Genomic DNA, 16,368 nt, shown 5'->3' with positions numbered 1-16,368 from the left:
AAAAAATGGTTTAAATGCCACTTGTGGATTTCTACTCCGTGAAAACTCACAATTCCTGGTACTTTAGTGTTGGTTTATTGGGGTTTTTTTTCCCTCTGTATGGAAGACTTCTACAAGCAGCTGAATTTTAGAGCTGACCAGGGGATTAATCCACAGGGGATTAGAACTGGCTGCCAACTTGTGCTCCCCAAAACCTACCTCACAGGGGTGCTGTGAGGCTCAAAGGCTGCAGAATTATCCTGCTGAGGCCATTTATCACCTGGCAAAGGTTTTTTTTAGCCTCCTCTTAAGTTGGAGAACTCCATCTTTTCCCTCAAGATCTGGAGCATGAGCAGAGCCAGAGGGTTTTCCAGCACCTTAAACCAGGCTCTGGGCCAACCAGAACAGGCAAGTTCTGCTTTTTCTTGTCCTAAGGAGCACGTGGCAACTTTTCCTTGCTTAACAGGGCAACTCCAGGCTGTGTAAATATGGAAAAAAACCTCCTGAACTCACTTGCATCCACTGCCTGGCAGTTTTATGGGATATCTCAACAATAACATCACAACAAGGTATAAACGTGGAACAGCTTTTTGAACTCCTGTTCTTACCCCCAGCTGGAATTTCGGCCAACAAAACACAATTCCCTTAATGAATTAACTCTTAATGAATTATTTGTTTGTTTGTTTTCTCCAAGCCCAGAGGAGGTTTTTTTTGGAAAGCCCCAGGTGAGCAATCGGGGCTTGGAAACAAAAAGTGCTCCCAAAATCCCACGACCACTAAACTCCCCCTTCTTCCCCAACTCCAGGAGGATGGTGCTGATCCCAAGAACCCCCCTCCCCTGGCACCTCCCTGCTCCTCATGCAGTTGGACAGCACAGCCATGCTCATCGTTACAGCAGTTTTTTTTGGGAGGGGATGGATGGATGGAGGGGACAGGGAGGGGGAGCAGAGGTGCTTTTTTTTTATTATTCCTGCTGGTCTGAGGTTTCCAGCTGGAAAACTTCAGCTCCTGAGCCTTCCTGCTGCCTGTGCCTCCAGCCCAGGGCGTGGGACACGAGTCTCCTGGCCACGGCCGTGTCCGTCTGGGGCCGTTCCTTCCCCAGGTGAAGGAGTTCTGGGAAAAAACAGGGGGAAAAACACTCAGCTGGGTGCTTGGATGCAGCAAATCCACCTCTTCCCTACCCCTTTGGAATGACACAACTCCACACATCCCAGGTGGAAACTCTATATGAAGTTATTTAACCACAAGAAAGCTCTCCAGGTCTTTTTTTTTTTTTTAATTATTATTATTGTTGTGGGAGAAAATTGTTCTTCCCCCCCTTTCTCTTCCAGGAATCATTCCCAACCATTCCGGGCAAAATTCATCCCAGTTTATCCCTGTACAGCAAAGTTGGATTTTTCATTTCAACTGAGCAAAGTTTGATTTTTGTTTTAACTAATCAAAGCCAGCAGCTTAAATTCTCAGAAACCAGGAAAAAAGGAAAATCCTCAGAAATGAGAAGAAAGGAAGAATTCTTTTTAAATCCTCAGAAACCAGGAAAAAAAGGAAAATCCTCAGAAACCAGGAAAAAAAGGAAGAATTCCTTCCTAAATCCTCAGAAACCAGAAAAAAAAGGAGAATCCCTTTCTAAATCCATAGAAACCAGGAAAAAGTGAAGAGTCTTTTCTAAATCCTCAGAAACCAGGAAAAAAGGAAAATCCTCAGAAACCAGGAAAAAAAAGAAGAATTCCTTCCTAAATCCTCAGAAACCAGGAAAAAAAGGAAGAATTCCTTCCTAAATCCTCAGAAACCAGGAAAAAAAGGAAAATCCTCAGAAACCAGAAGAAAGGAAGAATTCTTTTTAAATCCTCAGAAACCAGGAAACAAGGAAGAATCCCTTTCTAAATCCATAGAAACCAGGAAAAAAGGAATAATCCCTTTCTAAATCCATAGAAACCAGGAAAAAAGGAATAATCCCTTTCTAAATCCATAGAAACCAGGAAAAAGGGAAGAGTCTTTTCTAAATCCTCAGAAACCAGGGAAAAAGGAAAATCCTCAGAAACCAGGAAAAAAAGGAAGAATTCCTTCCTAAATCCTCAGAAACCAGGAAAAAAAGGAAAATCCTCAGAAACCAGAAGAAAGGAAGAATTCTTTTTAAATCCTCAGAAACCAGGAAAAAAGGAAGGATCCCTTTCTAAATCCTCAGAAACCAGGAAAAAAGGAATAATCCCTTTCTAAATCCTCAGAAACCAGGAAAAAGGGAGGAGTCTTTTCTAAATCCTCAGAAACCAGGAAAAAAGGAAAATCCTCAGAAACCAGGAAAAAAAGGAAGAATTCCTTCCTAAATCCTCAGAAACCAGGAAAAAGGGAAGAGTCTTTTCCTAAATCCTCAGAAACCAGGAAAAAGGGAAGAGTCTTTTCCTAAATCCTCAGAAACCAGGAAAAAAGGAAAATCCTCAGAAACCAGGAAAAAAGGATGAATTCCTTCCTAAATCCTCAGAAACCAGGAAAAAAAGGAAAATCCTCAGAAACCAGAAGAAAGGAAGAATTCTTTTTAAATCCTCAGAAACCAGGAAAAAAGGAATAATCCCTTTCTAAATCCTCAGAAACCAGGAAAAAAGGAATAATCCCTTTCTAAATCCTCAGAAACCAGGAAAAAAGGAATAATCCCTTTCTAAATCCATAGAAACCAGGAAAAAGGGAAGAGTCTTTTCTAAATCCTCAGAAACCAGGAAAAAGGGAAGAGTCTTTCCTAAATCCTCAGAAACCAGGGAAAAAACAATCTGCATTTTAAATAATATCTCCATATTCCAGCTGCTTTGGGACATCCGTTTTTTGGGAGCCACCAATGGAAGGGGTGAATATTCCAAACTTTGACCAGGAATCCGGATTTGGGAATTACCTAATCCTTTATCAGCAACTGTTTGCAGAGTTATTATCAGGACAGCAAAGGGGGCTTGGCTTGTTGTGGATTTTTTTTTTAAGTTTCAGTAATAAAGTTTAAAAAAAAAAACCAAAAAAGAGACATTCTCAGCCCATTAAAATCCAAATTTTTCCGTGGAAAAATTCAATTTAAAGGGAATGCAAATGGAATTTCTAACGAGGAGTTTATAGCCTGATTCACAACGAAGGGGAGACAGCGAAGAAATCTCATTTTTGGACGTGTCCTTTGCCTCCAGAAGTTCTTAAAAACTCAGGAACTTGTGGCTTTAGAGCGTTAATTTTGGGATTGTTTCCACTGCAGTGAACTGGCAAATACCAGGAGTTGGACATTGCAAGTCTCTGCTGCTAAAAAAGGTTCCTGGCCTTTCTTTCCTGCAAACAGAACTGATCATAATCTGATTTTTGAGGGGTTGAAATCAGTAAAATAATGTTCTTATGGCTCAGCTTCACCAGATTTTGGTTTCCTTCACCTGGTACTGAATAAAATGATTCCGACCAGGAGGTGTAATGTTGATTTTAGAAGGGAAAAAGGCAGCATTAAAAAAGGGGGAGGAAAGATGAAAAGGGGAAGGGGGAAAGGGAAAGGGGAAAAAAGGAAAAGGGGGAAAAGTGAAAAATGAAAGAAATGGGAAAAGGAAAGTAATAAAGGAAAATAATAAAGGAAAATTATAAAGAAAATAATAAAGGAAAATAATAAAGGAAAATTATAAAGAAAATTATAAAGAAAATATTATAAAGGAAAATAATAAAGGAAAATTATAAAGAAAATTTATAAAGGAAAATTATAAAGAAAATTATAAAGAAAATTATAAAGGAAATTATAAAGGAAAATAATAAAGGAAAATAATAAAGGAAAATTATAAAGAAAATTATAAAGAAAATTATAAAGAAAATTATAAAGAAAATTATAAAGAAAATAATAAAGGAAAATAATAAAGGAAAATTATGAAGAAAATTATGAAGAAAATTATAAAGAAAATTATAAAGAAAATATTATAAAGGAAAATTATAAAGGAAAATTATAAAGGAAATTTATAAAGGAAAATTATAAAGAAAATTATAAAGAAAATTATAAAGGAAAATAAAGGAAAATAATAAAGGAAAATTATAAAGAAAATTATAAAGAAAATATTATAAAGGAAAATAATAAAGGAAAATTATAAAGGAAATTTATAAAGGAAATTTATAAAGAAAATTATAAAGAAAATTATAAAGAAAATTATAAAGAAAATTATAAAGAAAATTATAAAGAAAATTATAAAGGAAAATAAAGGAAAATAATAAAGGAAAATTATAAAGAAAATTATAAAGAAAATATTATAAAGGAAAATAATAAAGGAAAATTATAAAGGAAAATTATAAAGAAAATTATAAAGGAAAATAATAAAGGAAAATAAAGGAAAAATGAAAAATAAAGGAAAATAAAGGGAAAATGGAAAATAAAGGAAAATAAAGGAAAATAAAGGAAAAATGGAAAATAAAGGAAAAATGGAAAATAAAGGAAAATAAAGGAAAAATGGAAAATAAAGGAAAAATGGAAAATAAAGGAAAAACCTAAAATGAAGTAAAAAATGTAAAATAAAGTAAAATAAAGGAAAACAAAAAAAATGAAAAAATGAAGGAAAATGAAAAAAAAGAAGAAAAATAAAGGAAAATAAAGGAAAATTAAACTAAAAATGTAAAAGAAAGTAAAAATGTAAAAGAAAGTAAAGTGAAGTAAAGTAAAAACCTAAAATGAAGTAAAAATGTTAAATAAAGTTAAATGAAGGAAAATGAAAAAAAATGAAGAAAAATAAAGTAAAATAAAATAAAATTAAACTAAAAATATAAAAGAAAGTAAAAATGTAAAATAAAGTAAAAATAAGTAAAATAAAGTAAAAACCTTAAATGAAGTAAAAATGTAAAATAAAGTAAAATGAAGAAAAATAAAGTAAAATAAGTAAAGTTAAACTAAAAATGTAAAAGAAAATAAAATGAAGTAAAAACAAAAAATGAAGTAAAAATGTAAAATAAAGAAAAATGAAGAAAAATGAAAAAATGAAGACAAATAAAATAAAGTAAAATTAAACTAAAAATGTAAAAGAAAATAAAATGAAGTAAAAACCTAAAATGAAGTAAAAATGTAAATTAAAGTAAAATGAAGAAAACTGAAAAAAATGGAGAAAAATAAAATAAAGTAAAATAAAGTAAAATTAAACTAAAAACGTAAAAGAAAATAAAAATGTAAAAGACAGTAAATTGAAGTAAAAACCTAAAATGAAGTAAAAATGTAAATTAAAATAAAATGAAGAAAAAATGAAAAAAATGAAGAAAAAGAAAATTAAACTAAAAATGTGAAAGAAAGTAAAAATGTAAAAGAAAGTAAAATGAGGTAAAATAAAGTAATATAAAGTAAAATAAATTAAAAAAAGAAAAAAGTGAAAAGAAGTAAAAAAAATTGGAAAAAAGTAAAAAAAAGTACAAAATGTAAATAATGCAAAAAAAGATGAAAAAAAATTTAAAAACCCATAAAAATATAACAAAAAAAAAACCATAAAAAAAGGAAATAACAAAAAAAAAATTAACACGAAAATTATCATTAAAAAAATTTAAAAAAACATAGCAATATTAGCTAAAAAAAATGAAATAAAGTGAATTTTGAAGCCTTGTCTTACTTGGTCGCTGCAGGGCCCTGAGCTTGGACTGTTTGCTGGCGTGGACCAGGGGCCGGATCTTCAGACAGGGGTAACGGCGGCCCAGGGCTTGAGATGCTGCAAAGAACCACCCAAAAATCAGAATATGATACAAAACCACCCCAGAAAACATCAATATGTTCTTTTGGAAGGGTTTTGATGTTATTAGATGAGTGCCAGGAAAAGCCCAGGAGCTGTTGGGATCCACGTGGGAACCTCTCTGACCTCGGGGTGGGGGGTTTATCCCAAAAAAAGGGCAGTTTTTCCCAGAATTTTGGTGCCACCCCACTCCCTGGGAGGTTCCTGAGTGTTTGGAGGGGGGAAAAAAAAGATGGAAACCCATTAATTTCCAGGAGAGCAGCACAGAAATGTCCTGATCCTTTATCTTTTATCCAAGGCAATTAAAAACCCACTGCTCTGGCAAGGCAGTTTCCACACAGCACCACGGCAATTCCAGCTTCCCAAGGCTCCAAATCCTTCCCAGCTGGAAGAGAACAGGAAGGAAAACGCCCCAGTAGCTCCAATTCCACCCCCAAATACCTGTGGAAAGGCTGGAGAAGATTCCCAGGGCGTGTGTGTCATCCACCCACTGGAGTTTGAAACCACTCTCGCTGAAAGGCAATAAAATATTAATTAATATACAAAAAAACCCACAATAAAACCCAGTAGCCCCCCCCTGGAGCTGCCAGGAATATTCAGTAATTTTAATTATTTATTTATTAGCATTTAGTATCTATTGGATTTATTTTCATGGAGGCAGCTGGTGCTTTTCAAAGCATTATCCCCATTTTAAAGGAGGGAAGGAAAAGAAGGAAGAGAGCACATTAAAAGTGCCCCTTTCAAGCCCACAAAACTCCTTTTTCCTTTTTAAAAAAATAAATAAACCCTGGCCAAAAATCAACCTCAATTTCAGGGACTGTGTCTTGCAGCACAAAAATATTGTCATTTGTGAAGTGCTTTGCAAACACCCCCTGACTGCTGAGACACAACAATAACAAGGAAATGATGGATAAAAGTGGTTTACAAAGCTCAGGGTGAAGAGACTGATGGGAAAATCCAATAAAGTCAGTGGAAAATGGGAGTTTGGGAGCAGGTGACTGCTCGGGTGGGATCCCCCAATTTTCAGCTCAGCTGCACTCCCAGCAAGGGGAAAAACTACAAACAGAATTAAATGTAATTCAGGGGGTTTAATCTAAGGGATCCCCAGTGAATGTTCCCATCTAATCCACTCATTATCCCGAAGGAGAAGGATGGAGAGAGAAAACAGGGATAGGAACCTTTAATCTAAGGGATCCCCAGTGAATGTTCCCATCTAATCCACTCATTATCCCGAAGGAGGAGGAGGATGGGGAGAGAAAACAGGGATAGGAACCTTTAATCTAAGGGATCCCCAGTGAATGTTCCCATCTAATCCACTTGTTATCCCAAGGGAGGGGGAGGATGGAGAGAGAAAACAGGGAGAGGGGCCTTTATCCACCTGGCAGGAGTGAGAGGAACTCAGAGCTGGACTCAACCCCGTTATCACTGAACTTTGTCCTGCTCCTGCCACTGCTCCAACCTCACTCCAGGTATTTACACAACAAATCTCATCTCCAAGAGCAGGATCGAGCCCTTTTTCCTTGCAAACACTGAGGGAAGAACCTCACTTCACTCAGGCAGCTCCTAAAATCACCTGGAGCCAGGAGGAGCCTGGATGTCAATAAGTGTGTGTGTGACAGAGCCCTGGAGGACCAGCTGGGCTTTAAATTCCGTGTGAACTGCAGGAAAAGCCTCCTTTGAGGCTCAGAAACAGTGTAAGACACGAAGGGGAAACTAAAATTCAGGGTTAACCCGGTTCTGCTGCAGATTCCGACCTGGCTGCTGCTCCCTGAGCTCAGGAGGGTACTCACTGGAAATCTGAGAACATTTCCATCAGATCCTCCGTTTTCAGGGATGAGGGGAAGTCGTAGATCTCGGTGATGTGGCCGAAATCCCCCTCGCTGACCTGGGCCTGGCCGTAGCTGGAATAGTCCACGCTGATCCTCTCGATGCTGATGTCCTTCACCGTCAGGTTCCCCATGATCTGAGGGGATCCAGGAGGAACAAATCACCAAATGGGGTGATTATTAAATTAAATTAAAACCTCAGGGTTTCCCCTTCCAAGCACAGCCCTCCCCTCGGCCGCTGCAAACCGGGACATTCCCAGCACAGGGACCATCCTCCCATGGGATGTTCCCTCCCCTCAGCCACCAGTTTTCCCCCAAAATTTGCCCTCCCCGCAGCCAAACTCTACCTCTGCCAAGAGCTCTGCAGTGCAGTCGTCCTCCAGGCTGCTCTGCTCCTGCCTGCTCCCCCTCTCCTCCTGCAGCTCCCTCCAGGGCACATCGGCCACATCCGAGGGCTCCTTCTCCTCCTCCTCCTCCTCCAGGAGCACCTTCCCACTGTGGCTCTGCCCCGGAGCATCCACCCAGTGCTCCCCCTGCTCCTCAGGAGCTGGTGGGTCACCACCAACACCCGGCTCAGGCGCAGCCAGAGGCTCACTCTGAGCTTCCAGGGGGTTCTGCTCTGCACTTGGGCGCTCCCGATCTTGGCTTTCCGGCGTGGAGGAATTCCCGGAGACCTTGCCCTGCTCTGCAGGTGCTGGTAGGTTCCTGCTGCTCTCCAGGCTCTTGGCAGCAGCACTGCTCTTATCTTGCTTTTCCAGCACCAGGGGCTCGGCCACAGCCGGGTCTGGACAGGAGCTGCCACCACGGTTTTCCAGCAGGGAGGTTTTCCCACCCTCCAACGCTCCGGCATTCCCGCTGGTTTGGTCTCCATCCTGCAGGAATCCGCTGCCTTCTGCTACAACAGTGTTGTCACGGCTCAGACCTTGCTCTTCTGCCTTGGAAGGTGGGGGTTCACTGTGCCCAGAAGAAAGGGAATCACAACAGTCTTTATCCCGACTTTCCTGCTCGGAGGAATCGTTGCTATTCCCTAAGGATGTACCGCACGGAGGACGCTCAGGGTGGGGGTCAGCGTCAGTTTTTCCCGAAAAACTTCCTTCACCGGGCTCCTGCTGCTTTCCAAGAGCCACAGGGACACCCCCTGGGCCTTCTCCAGACTTGCCCAGCTCCTCCCGGGCGTCCCCCGTGGAATTTTTGGGGCAGGTTTCATCTCCCCCTCCGGCTTCTCCGGGGCTGTCCCGCTCCCTCCAGTTCGCCTTCTTCCTCGTCACCTTGGGCACGTACAGGGCTTTGTCTGGCTTCCTCCTGGGGGGCCTGGTGATCCTGCCAGAGCCCACACAGGCCCGGGAGGTGTCCCCGTGGGTGTCCCCTCCGTGCCTGGGCCGGGCCCCCCAGCCCCCCCGGCCCCAGGGCTGTGTGGGGCGGTGGGGCCGGGCCGGGGTGGGGCCGGGCTTTGGGTCACTGGTCTCGCTGGGCAGCCTGGGAGCAAAGGGAAGGGGGAGATGTGAGCGAGGGGAACACGGGACAACACCCAGGGGACGTGGTGTCTGCAAGGGGAAAAGGAGGAAAAGCATCAGGGGGAAAGTGCTGCTCGTCCTGTTAGGGATGGAAGGTGCTGTTGGTAAAGGAGACCCCACGGAGAAACACCAGGGAAATTTTGGGATCCATCCAAGGGCTGGAGCCCCTCTGCTCTGGAGCCAGGCTGGGAGAGCTGGGGGGGTTCACCTGGAGCAGAGAAGGTTCCAGGGAGACTTGAGAGCCCCTTCCAGGGCCTGAAGGGGCTCCAAGAGCTGGAGAGGGACTGGGGACAAGGGATGGAGGGACAGGACACAGGGAATGGCTTCCCACTGCCAGAGGGCAGGGTTAGATGGGATATTGGGAAAGAATTCTCAGCTGTGAGGGCAGTGAGGGGCTGGGATGGAATTCCCAGAGGAGTTGTGGCTGCCCCTTGATCCCTGGAAGTGTCCAAGGCCAGGCTGGATGGGGCTTGGAGCAACCTGGGCTAGTGGGAGGTGTCCCTGCCCATGGATGGAACTGGATGAGCCTTAAGGTCCCTTCCAACCCAAACCATTCCAGGATTCCTGTCAGCTTCCACAAAGCCCCAGGAGAAGCAGCACCACCCCAAGCCCACCAACCTCACAGCTGAGTGGCAGATGACCGTCCTCCTCCTCCAGCCTTCCCCCACCGAGAAGCTGCTCAACAAATCCATGTTTTCCACGGTCCGATGGATCAGGTACCGGAGGCGACTGGACAGAGGGGGGAACAGGAGCACCCTGGAAAGGTAGAGAGGGCTCAGGGCACCAGCAACTTGCAGGAGTGAAAAGGATGGAAACGAAGCAAAAATTTAACCACCCCTCTCCCAAGTCAGTCCCAGTCCAGGCCTTAAATTGGAGCCCAAAAGCCAAGCAGGACTTCATTAAAAGAGCCCAAATCCCTTCTCTATCCCAGATGTGGAGCCAGACACACTTTCTTTGCAGGCAGCTCTGGAGCATGGGGCAGCTGGGAATGCCTTATCCCAGGTCCTGGCCTACATCCATGGGGGAAAGGCTGGGAAGCACCAGCAGAATGCTGCTACTGGTCCCATTGCTCCCACTCCGAGTGTGCTCCAAAACCCAGCAGCAAAACATGAATGGATAAATCAACAACTCAATTTCCCTGCATCCAGAAGGTTTTTTTCCCACTTCAGTTTCCTTCCCGAGTGTTTGACAACTGCCCAGGTGAATTTCCTGCCAAAGGTTTATAAAACAAAAGCAGCGAAACAAATATTTAAAGGTCATCACAAGCTGGCAGGGAGCTGAACTGAGCAATCCCAGCCCTGCTCCTGCCCAGCACCCTCTTTTTGGCCACCTCAAGGGCTTCAAAGGTCACTGGATCAGGGGGTAGGTCGGGGTAAATGCAGGGTGTAAAAGCCACCAGTGCCCACAGGGAGTGGGAACAGAGGAGGGCCCATGGCAGATCCTACACTGATCCCTGGCCCACAGGGAAGTTCTGAGCCACACAAACCTTGGAGCCAGGCTCCAAATGCTGCTGCTTTCACCCCAGAAAATGCAAAACATGAGTCACGACCCCCCTGGAGGGTGTCCTCACCCAGGGACCGCAGAGGGTGGCAGGGAGAGGGTCAGGTCACACAGGGCCCCCCTGCCCCCTCGGCCAGACCCCCACCTGTGGTGCTGCCCCTGCTCCATGAAGTGCTCCAGCTCCTCGGAGATCCTGCCCACGAACTCATCCTCGTTGGGGGACAGGAACACGCCGTCCATGGGGCGCAGCGCCAGCGTGCCAGCGGGATGGGGGCCCTGGGGAGGGACGGGGGGAGCGTGGAGGGGCGGCCACGAGGCCCCCGTGGGTGTCAGCACCCCTGCAAACCTCACCCACCCTCTGTGCCACTGCATTTACCCACCTGCAGCCCTGGCTCCCACCCACCCTGTGCACCCCCGGGGGCCTGTGTGACCCCCCAAAAACCCTGTGCACCCCCAGCACCCACTGCTGCTCTGTGCACCCCTATGTGCCCTCCTCCTTTCCCTGTGCACCCCCAGCACCCCATCCTGCTCTGTGACCCCTTTATTCCCTTCCCTGTGCACCCCCGGGGTCCTGTGTGACCCTCGTGCACCCCCCAAATCCCTGTGCACCCCCCGCACCCCATCCTGCTCTGTGCCCCCCCTTATCCCCCTTCCCCGTGCATCCCCCTACCCCCTCCTTTCCCTGTGCACCCCCAGCACCCCATCTTGCTCTGTGACCCCTTTATTCCCTTCCTGTGCACCCCTGGGGTCCTGTGTGACCCTCGTGCCCCCCCCAAACCCCTGTGCAGCCCCAGCACCCCATCCTGCTCTGTGCCCCCCGTTATCCCCCTTCCCTGTGCACCCCCCCACCCTCTCCTTTCCCTGTGCACCCCATCCTGCTCTGTGCACTCTTCTCCCTCCCCTAAGCCCCCCCAGCACCTCACCCTGCCCTCCGCACCCCTCTGCACCCCCTCCCTTCCCCCTGCGCCCCCCGACACCCCTGCGCACCCCCTCCGCTGCTCCCCGCACCCCCCAGCACCCTGTACACCCCCGCGCACCCCCCAACACCCCCGCGAACCCCCCGACACCCCCGCGCCCCCCCAGCACCCACCGCTGCCCCCCCTTTGCCCAGCGCCACGTGCTGCCTCCTGCTCCCCATCACCCCATTCCCGCCCCCCATCCCCGCACTCCTGCCCCCCATCACCCCCATCCCCGCATCCCCCGCGCTCCCTCGGACCCTCCCCAGGTCCTTCCCCCCCCCAGGTCCTTCCTCCCGGCTCCCCCGGCCCCTCCAAGCCGGGCTCCCCCCGCCGCTCTCACCGCCAGGCCCGGCCGGAGCAGCGGATGCCGGTGCGGCGCCTGCGCCCGGTCCCGGCTCCTCCTGCTCAATCCCGGCTCCTCCCGCTCGGTCCAGGCTCCTCCCGCTCCGTCCCGGCTCCTCCCGCTCCGTCCCGGCTCCTCCGGCCAGGCATCACTGCCCCGCACCGCCCCGGGACGGGATGGATGAGCTGGGGAGGGATGGGATGGATGAGCTGGGGATGGATGGGATGGATGAGCTGGGGATGGATGTGCTCGGGATGGACGGGATGGATGTGCTGGGGATGGACGGGATGGATGTGCTGGGGATGGACGGGATGGATGTGCTGGGGATGGACGGCAGGGATGCTCTGGGGATGGACGGCAGGGATGTGCTGGGGATGGACGGGATGGATGAGCTGGGGATGGACGGCAGGGATGCTCTGGGGATGGACGGGATGGATGGACAGCAGCCCCCCGGGGACGTGGTTGTACATGGATTTGAGCCTTGCCAGTGCTTCCCTAGGAAAATCCAAGCGCCCACCTCGGAGCTGCTGTGAGCTCTGCTCCCCTCCCACGCTGTAACTCGACTGTAGCTGGGCTCTATTTAACAATTACCATCACTCCGTAATTATCACTCGCTGATTTTCCCCTTTGTTCCCGCTTCCTGGGGAGGGGGAGAGGCTTTTCTGCCGTGCCAGGGAGCTAAAGATGTCTGGGATCCAAGACGACGCGGATGTGCCGGGCGCTGCTGAGGGGGTTTAACCAGGCACGGATCAAAACACCTTCCCCGAGTCACCCGTCACAGCCGGAATGAAACGCTGGGGGCTGTTCCTGCCCCCGGTTACCAGACACGAGCTCCCAGAGGCTGATTAGGGAGCACAGGGGAGCGAGGAGGGCTCGTAAGGAGCCTTTATTATTGAAATGAGGCAGCAAGGGAGGCTGAGCGGATGGATCCTTAATGAAATGGGGGAGGAAGGGAATTAGAGGGAGAACAAAGTACAAGGGGGATGAAACAGTCTCGGATAAGGAGGATCTGGCTGATGGAAGATGTGGTGGAGGCACAGCGACCAGAGCAGTGCTCTTGCTTTTACATCTGCTTGTCTCCTCTACCCTCTGAAGGGCTCAGACTCCCTCATTCCCAAAGGCTCCAAGCAAACAGCCCAACATCCAGGGGTTAAAACACAGTTTGTGTCCAGCCCAGGCCGCCCTCAGCTGTGCATGTCCCAGCTCAGAGAGGCTGATTCCCACTCCATGGCCAGAGCAGCCCCTCATCCTGTCAAATCCTTCCTGCAACACAGACGAGCTGCTCCCAAGCACAGCCCCCGGGGTCCAGGGAAGGTGCCTGTCCAGAGCTGCAGGAGAATCTGCCTGAGCAGCAGACACAGCCAGAGATGAGCCAAAGGGATTATCCAGGCAAATCCATCACCTCCTTCCTGCACAGCCCACTGGGGAAGTGGGTTTCCCTGGCTAAAGCTGCTGCAGAGCACATCCCACCGAGCTCCAGGCAGGATTCTCCAGCTCTGCCAGCAGCACTTGGCACCCAGGGAGCAGCTGGATTTGGCCAGTGCCCATTTACCAGCCTGGGACCAGCGACCAGCTGGATTTGGACCATGGTCACAGGACACGGGCAGTGCCCAAAGCAGCCCCTCTCCCCACAGCCACAGCTGGGTTTTACTCCATGACCACACAAGTCTTTGCTTTCTCAGCTGAAGTCACCAGGAAAGAGGAACTCCAGCCCCTCCATTTACATCTTTTGCAGAAGGCGTTGGGGTTTTTTTCTTTTTTTTTTTCCCCAAAGCAAACCCCGCGCTCGGGTGTCCGCGGCACTCGTTGCCAGCACGGCACGGCATCGGCTCGCCGGGGTTTTGTTTAATTAAACCTCATTAGTTCCACCGTCTGCAGCCCGCGCCTGCCAAGGGTCGATCCCAGGGAGAGCGGCTAGATGGCACCAGGAGCCGGCTCGTGGATCAGCGCCTTCCCTCGGGAATTCTGGGGAGAAATTCCTCCCTAGGGCTTCGGAGCTGTGTCAGGGCAGGGTCAGGTTGGATCTCAGGGAAAGGTCCTTCCCCCAGGGGGTGGTTGGGCACTGACCAAGCTCCAAAGCTGCCGGAGCTCCAGGAGTGTTTGGATGATCCTCTCGGGGACGGGGTGGGATTGCTGGAGTTGGATCAATGATCCTTGGGGGTATTCCATGATTCCATGACTGCCCAGGACCCTGGCAGAGCACTAACCCACAGTGTCCTCTCTGCCCCAAAGGGCATTTTCCTCCTAATCCCTGCACTGGACACGAAAATTTTGGGGATCTAAAGGGAGGAGCCACAAGTCACAGGGCGGAGCAGCGATGGCAGGTGACCTGGCACACAGCAGAGCTTTGGGGTGGGAGCTCCTGGCACATTTAGGTGGCACCCGGGAAGCCAGGAGGCATTCCAGGAAATCATTCCTCGAGACACGAGGCAGCTCCTCCTCCTCAGGAGCTTCCAAATATAGAATCACAACACTGTTAAGGTTGGAAAAGACCTTTAAGACCATCAAGTCCAACTGTGAACTCAGCACTAAACCATGTCCCCAAGTGCCACATCCATGTTTTTTTAACAATTCCAGGGATGGTGACTCCACCACTGCCACTGTGCCAGGGCTGGACAGCCCCTTCCATGGTTTTTTTCCCAATATCCAACCTAAACCTCCCCTGGCACAACGTGAGGCCGCCCATCTAAGAAAGGACCTCGCCCACAACTTGGGCTGGAGCAGAATTCCAAAGCTGGGCTGGTGGGGGAAGGTGGGATGGGATCCAATTTATCACCCAATTCCTGCACATCTTGGAGTGCACCTAATGCAGAAATCACTGTTAATTCTGCTGTCACAGGCAAACAAACACAGGCTCATGTTCACAGACAGCTCCTCTGCCTGCAGGACCAAATCTTCTCCACAGATAAAACTGTTCAGTGCTTTATATTATAATAAACAGTTGCTACATTCCCTTTTTTTTTCAGCAGCTATTTTTTTCTAAGACTCGAGTTAAGTACTATTTTAAACAGCACTCCAATCTGATAATATTTCAGTTTGGTGGCAATTCAGCTCTAGGTTTTTATATTTAATTTCCTCACCCAGCACGACGCTGCCCTTGATTTCCTTTCCCTGCTGTCTCACCAAAATACACTTAAAATTCTCCATTCAGCCATCTTGATTACATCCCACTTTGCATCAAAGGAAGAAAATTACCAGCCACTTGAAATCAAGCAGCAGCTGCTCGGGTTTAACTCCAAAATGCCTCTTCCAGCATGGCTGGCACAGGCAGATGCATCACAGAATCCCAGGAGAGTGGTTATTCCTGCAGGAATCCCTCTGGACTCGCAGAGAAGGGACAAGTCCTGAGAGCAGGGGAGAAATGAGGGATTTGAAAAGCAAAGATCCAGGTTTGAAGCAAGGCCTGAGCCCTGCAAAAAAAACCCATGGGAGCTCTCCAACGTGCCAGCTGGGGGTCAAAGCCAGAGGAAATGGGATTAACAGCCTGGAAATTCAAAGCTTCCTTCAGGCATCGGGGCATCAGAGGGAAGGAGGAGTAATTTGGTTTGAGTTTATACACCAGGTTACTCCATTTAGATTGATTTTCTTTAGGCAGAGGGTAAACCAGCCCCAGGCTCCCAGTCTGTGCTGCTTAATTCCAATTAGAACAGGTAAAAACTGGCCCAGGATCAGCTTTTGGAACTGTTTGGTCCAAAACCAGGGGGGTTAATTAGGAGAACTGACTTCCTGGCACAGCAGTTTCCTCCATGGCCAGAACAGGGTGGTTTAGGCAAAGGATTGTGACCTGTGTGAGCCTTGAAACTGCAGGTTTGGGGTGCACAGTGGGGAAAAAGAAGTGGAAAGATAAGAAAAAGCAGCAAGTCTTTCCCAAATGGTGCTAGAAATGAAGGCTGTCCAGCCCAAAAACCAGCACAGGCTACTCAGTGGAAACAAGACCAATTATTAAACACTGGTGGGCTTTTTTAAACACAGAGAAAAGACTCAGGGAAATCAGAGTCTGGTAGAGCAGTTGTTCAGTTTGGGTTTTGGTAAAGCAGCCCAGGGATGGGCTGGGATTTCAGCAGCCAGGTTTTACAGGGGCAGCAGCTGGAACAGGGAAAGCACCGAGGGCACAGGGATGGTTCCCCCCCTCCCCTTTATTTACAAGTAGGCAGAAAACACAGAGGTTTTTCTCCTGTTTACTTCCAAAGGAAAGGAATACAGAGCTTCAAGTCATTTTACATAATTCCATGTACAGCCTGGGTGAACTGTGAGCTGGATCCAGGACACCTTCCCTGGCAGAGCCTGCACTCGTGAACAAAGTGACAGTGGAGCCCCAGCCCAGGCAGCACCCTGGGGACACCTGCAACCTCCCTCCCTGTCCTCTGGGGCTGAAGCTGGGTGGCCAATAAATAACTCAAGGGATGTGGGAAGTCCAGCCCTGGTTCCCATTCCCCCAGGCTGCCATCCCCAGGGCTCAGCCTGGGACAAGAGGCAGTTTGTGGAAGTGCTGAGGGGGATACATTCCGAGTCAGGGGGAGGTGCAGGGAGGGGAGGGCTGGTTGTCCTTCAGCA

At 47.9% G+C, this 16,368-nt stretch overlaps 1 protein-coding gene across 1 annotated transcript; it reads right to left on the bottom strand.

The window, feature by feature from the left end:
- Nucleotides 1-59: 59 nt before the first annotated feature.
- On the bottom strand, nucleotides 60-10,817 carry R3HCC1 (R3H domain and coiled-coil containing 1). The gene is made up of 7 exons (XM_064638082.1): nucleotides 10,658-10,817; nucleotides 9,631-9,768; nucleotides 7,846-8,974; nucleotides 7,463-7,635; nucleotides 6,114-6,184; nucleotides 5,556-5,651; nucleotides 60-1,092 (listed from the first exon to the last, which is right to left on the bottom strand). Exons 1-7 carry the CDS (start codon nucleotides 10,750-10,752, stop codon nucleotides 944-946), a joined length of 1,851 nt encoding a protein of 616 aa, XP_064494152.1. The 5' UTR covers nucleotides 10,753-10,817; the 3' UTR covers nucleotides 60-943.
- Nucleotides 10,818-16,368: the final 5,551 nt, after the last annotated feature.

The sequence above is a fragment of the Pseudopipra pipra genome, chromosome 28 (genome assembly GCF_036250125.1).
Source record: "Pseudopipra pipra isolate bDixPip1 chromosome 28, bDixPip1.hap1, whole genome shotgun sequence".
Taxonomy (NCBI): Eukaryota; Metazoa; Chordata; class Aves; order Passeriformes; family Pipridae; genus Pseudopipra; species Pseudopipra pipra.
This window is presented reverse-complemented; position numbering and strand designations above follow the sequence as displayed.

Bases quoted from the DNA above. Each gene is read 5' to 3' on its own strand.
- R3HCC1 (XM_064638082.1), bottom strand. From the start codon at position 10,752: ATGGACGGCGTGTTCCTGTCCCCCAACGAGGATGAGTTCGTGGGCAGG. The intron at 7,636-7,845 runs GTAGAGTTTGGC...GGATCCCCTCAG, and splicing joins CTGCAGAGCTCTTGGCAGAG to ATCATGGGGAACCTGACGGT. The intron at 5,652-6,113 runs GTATTTGGGGGT...GGTTCTTTGCAG, and splicing joins CTTCTCCAGCCTTTCCACAG to CATCTCAAGCCCTGGGCCGC.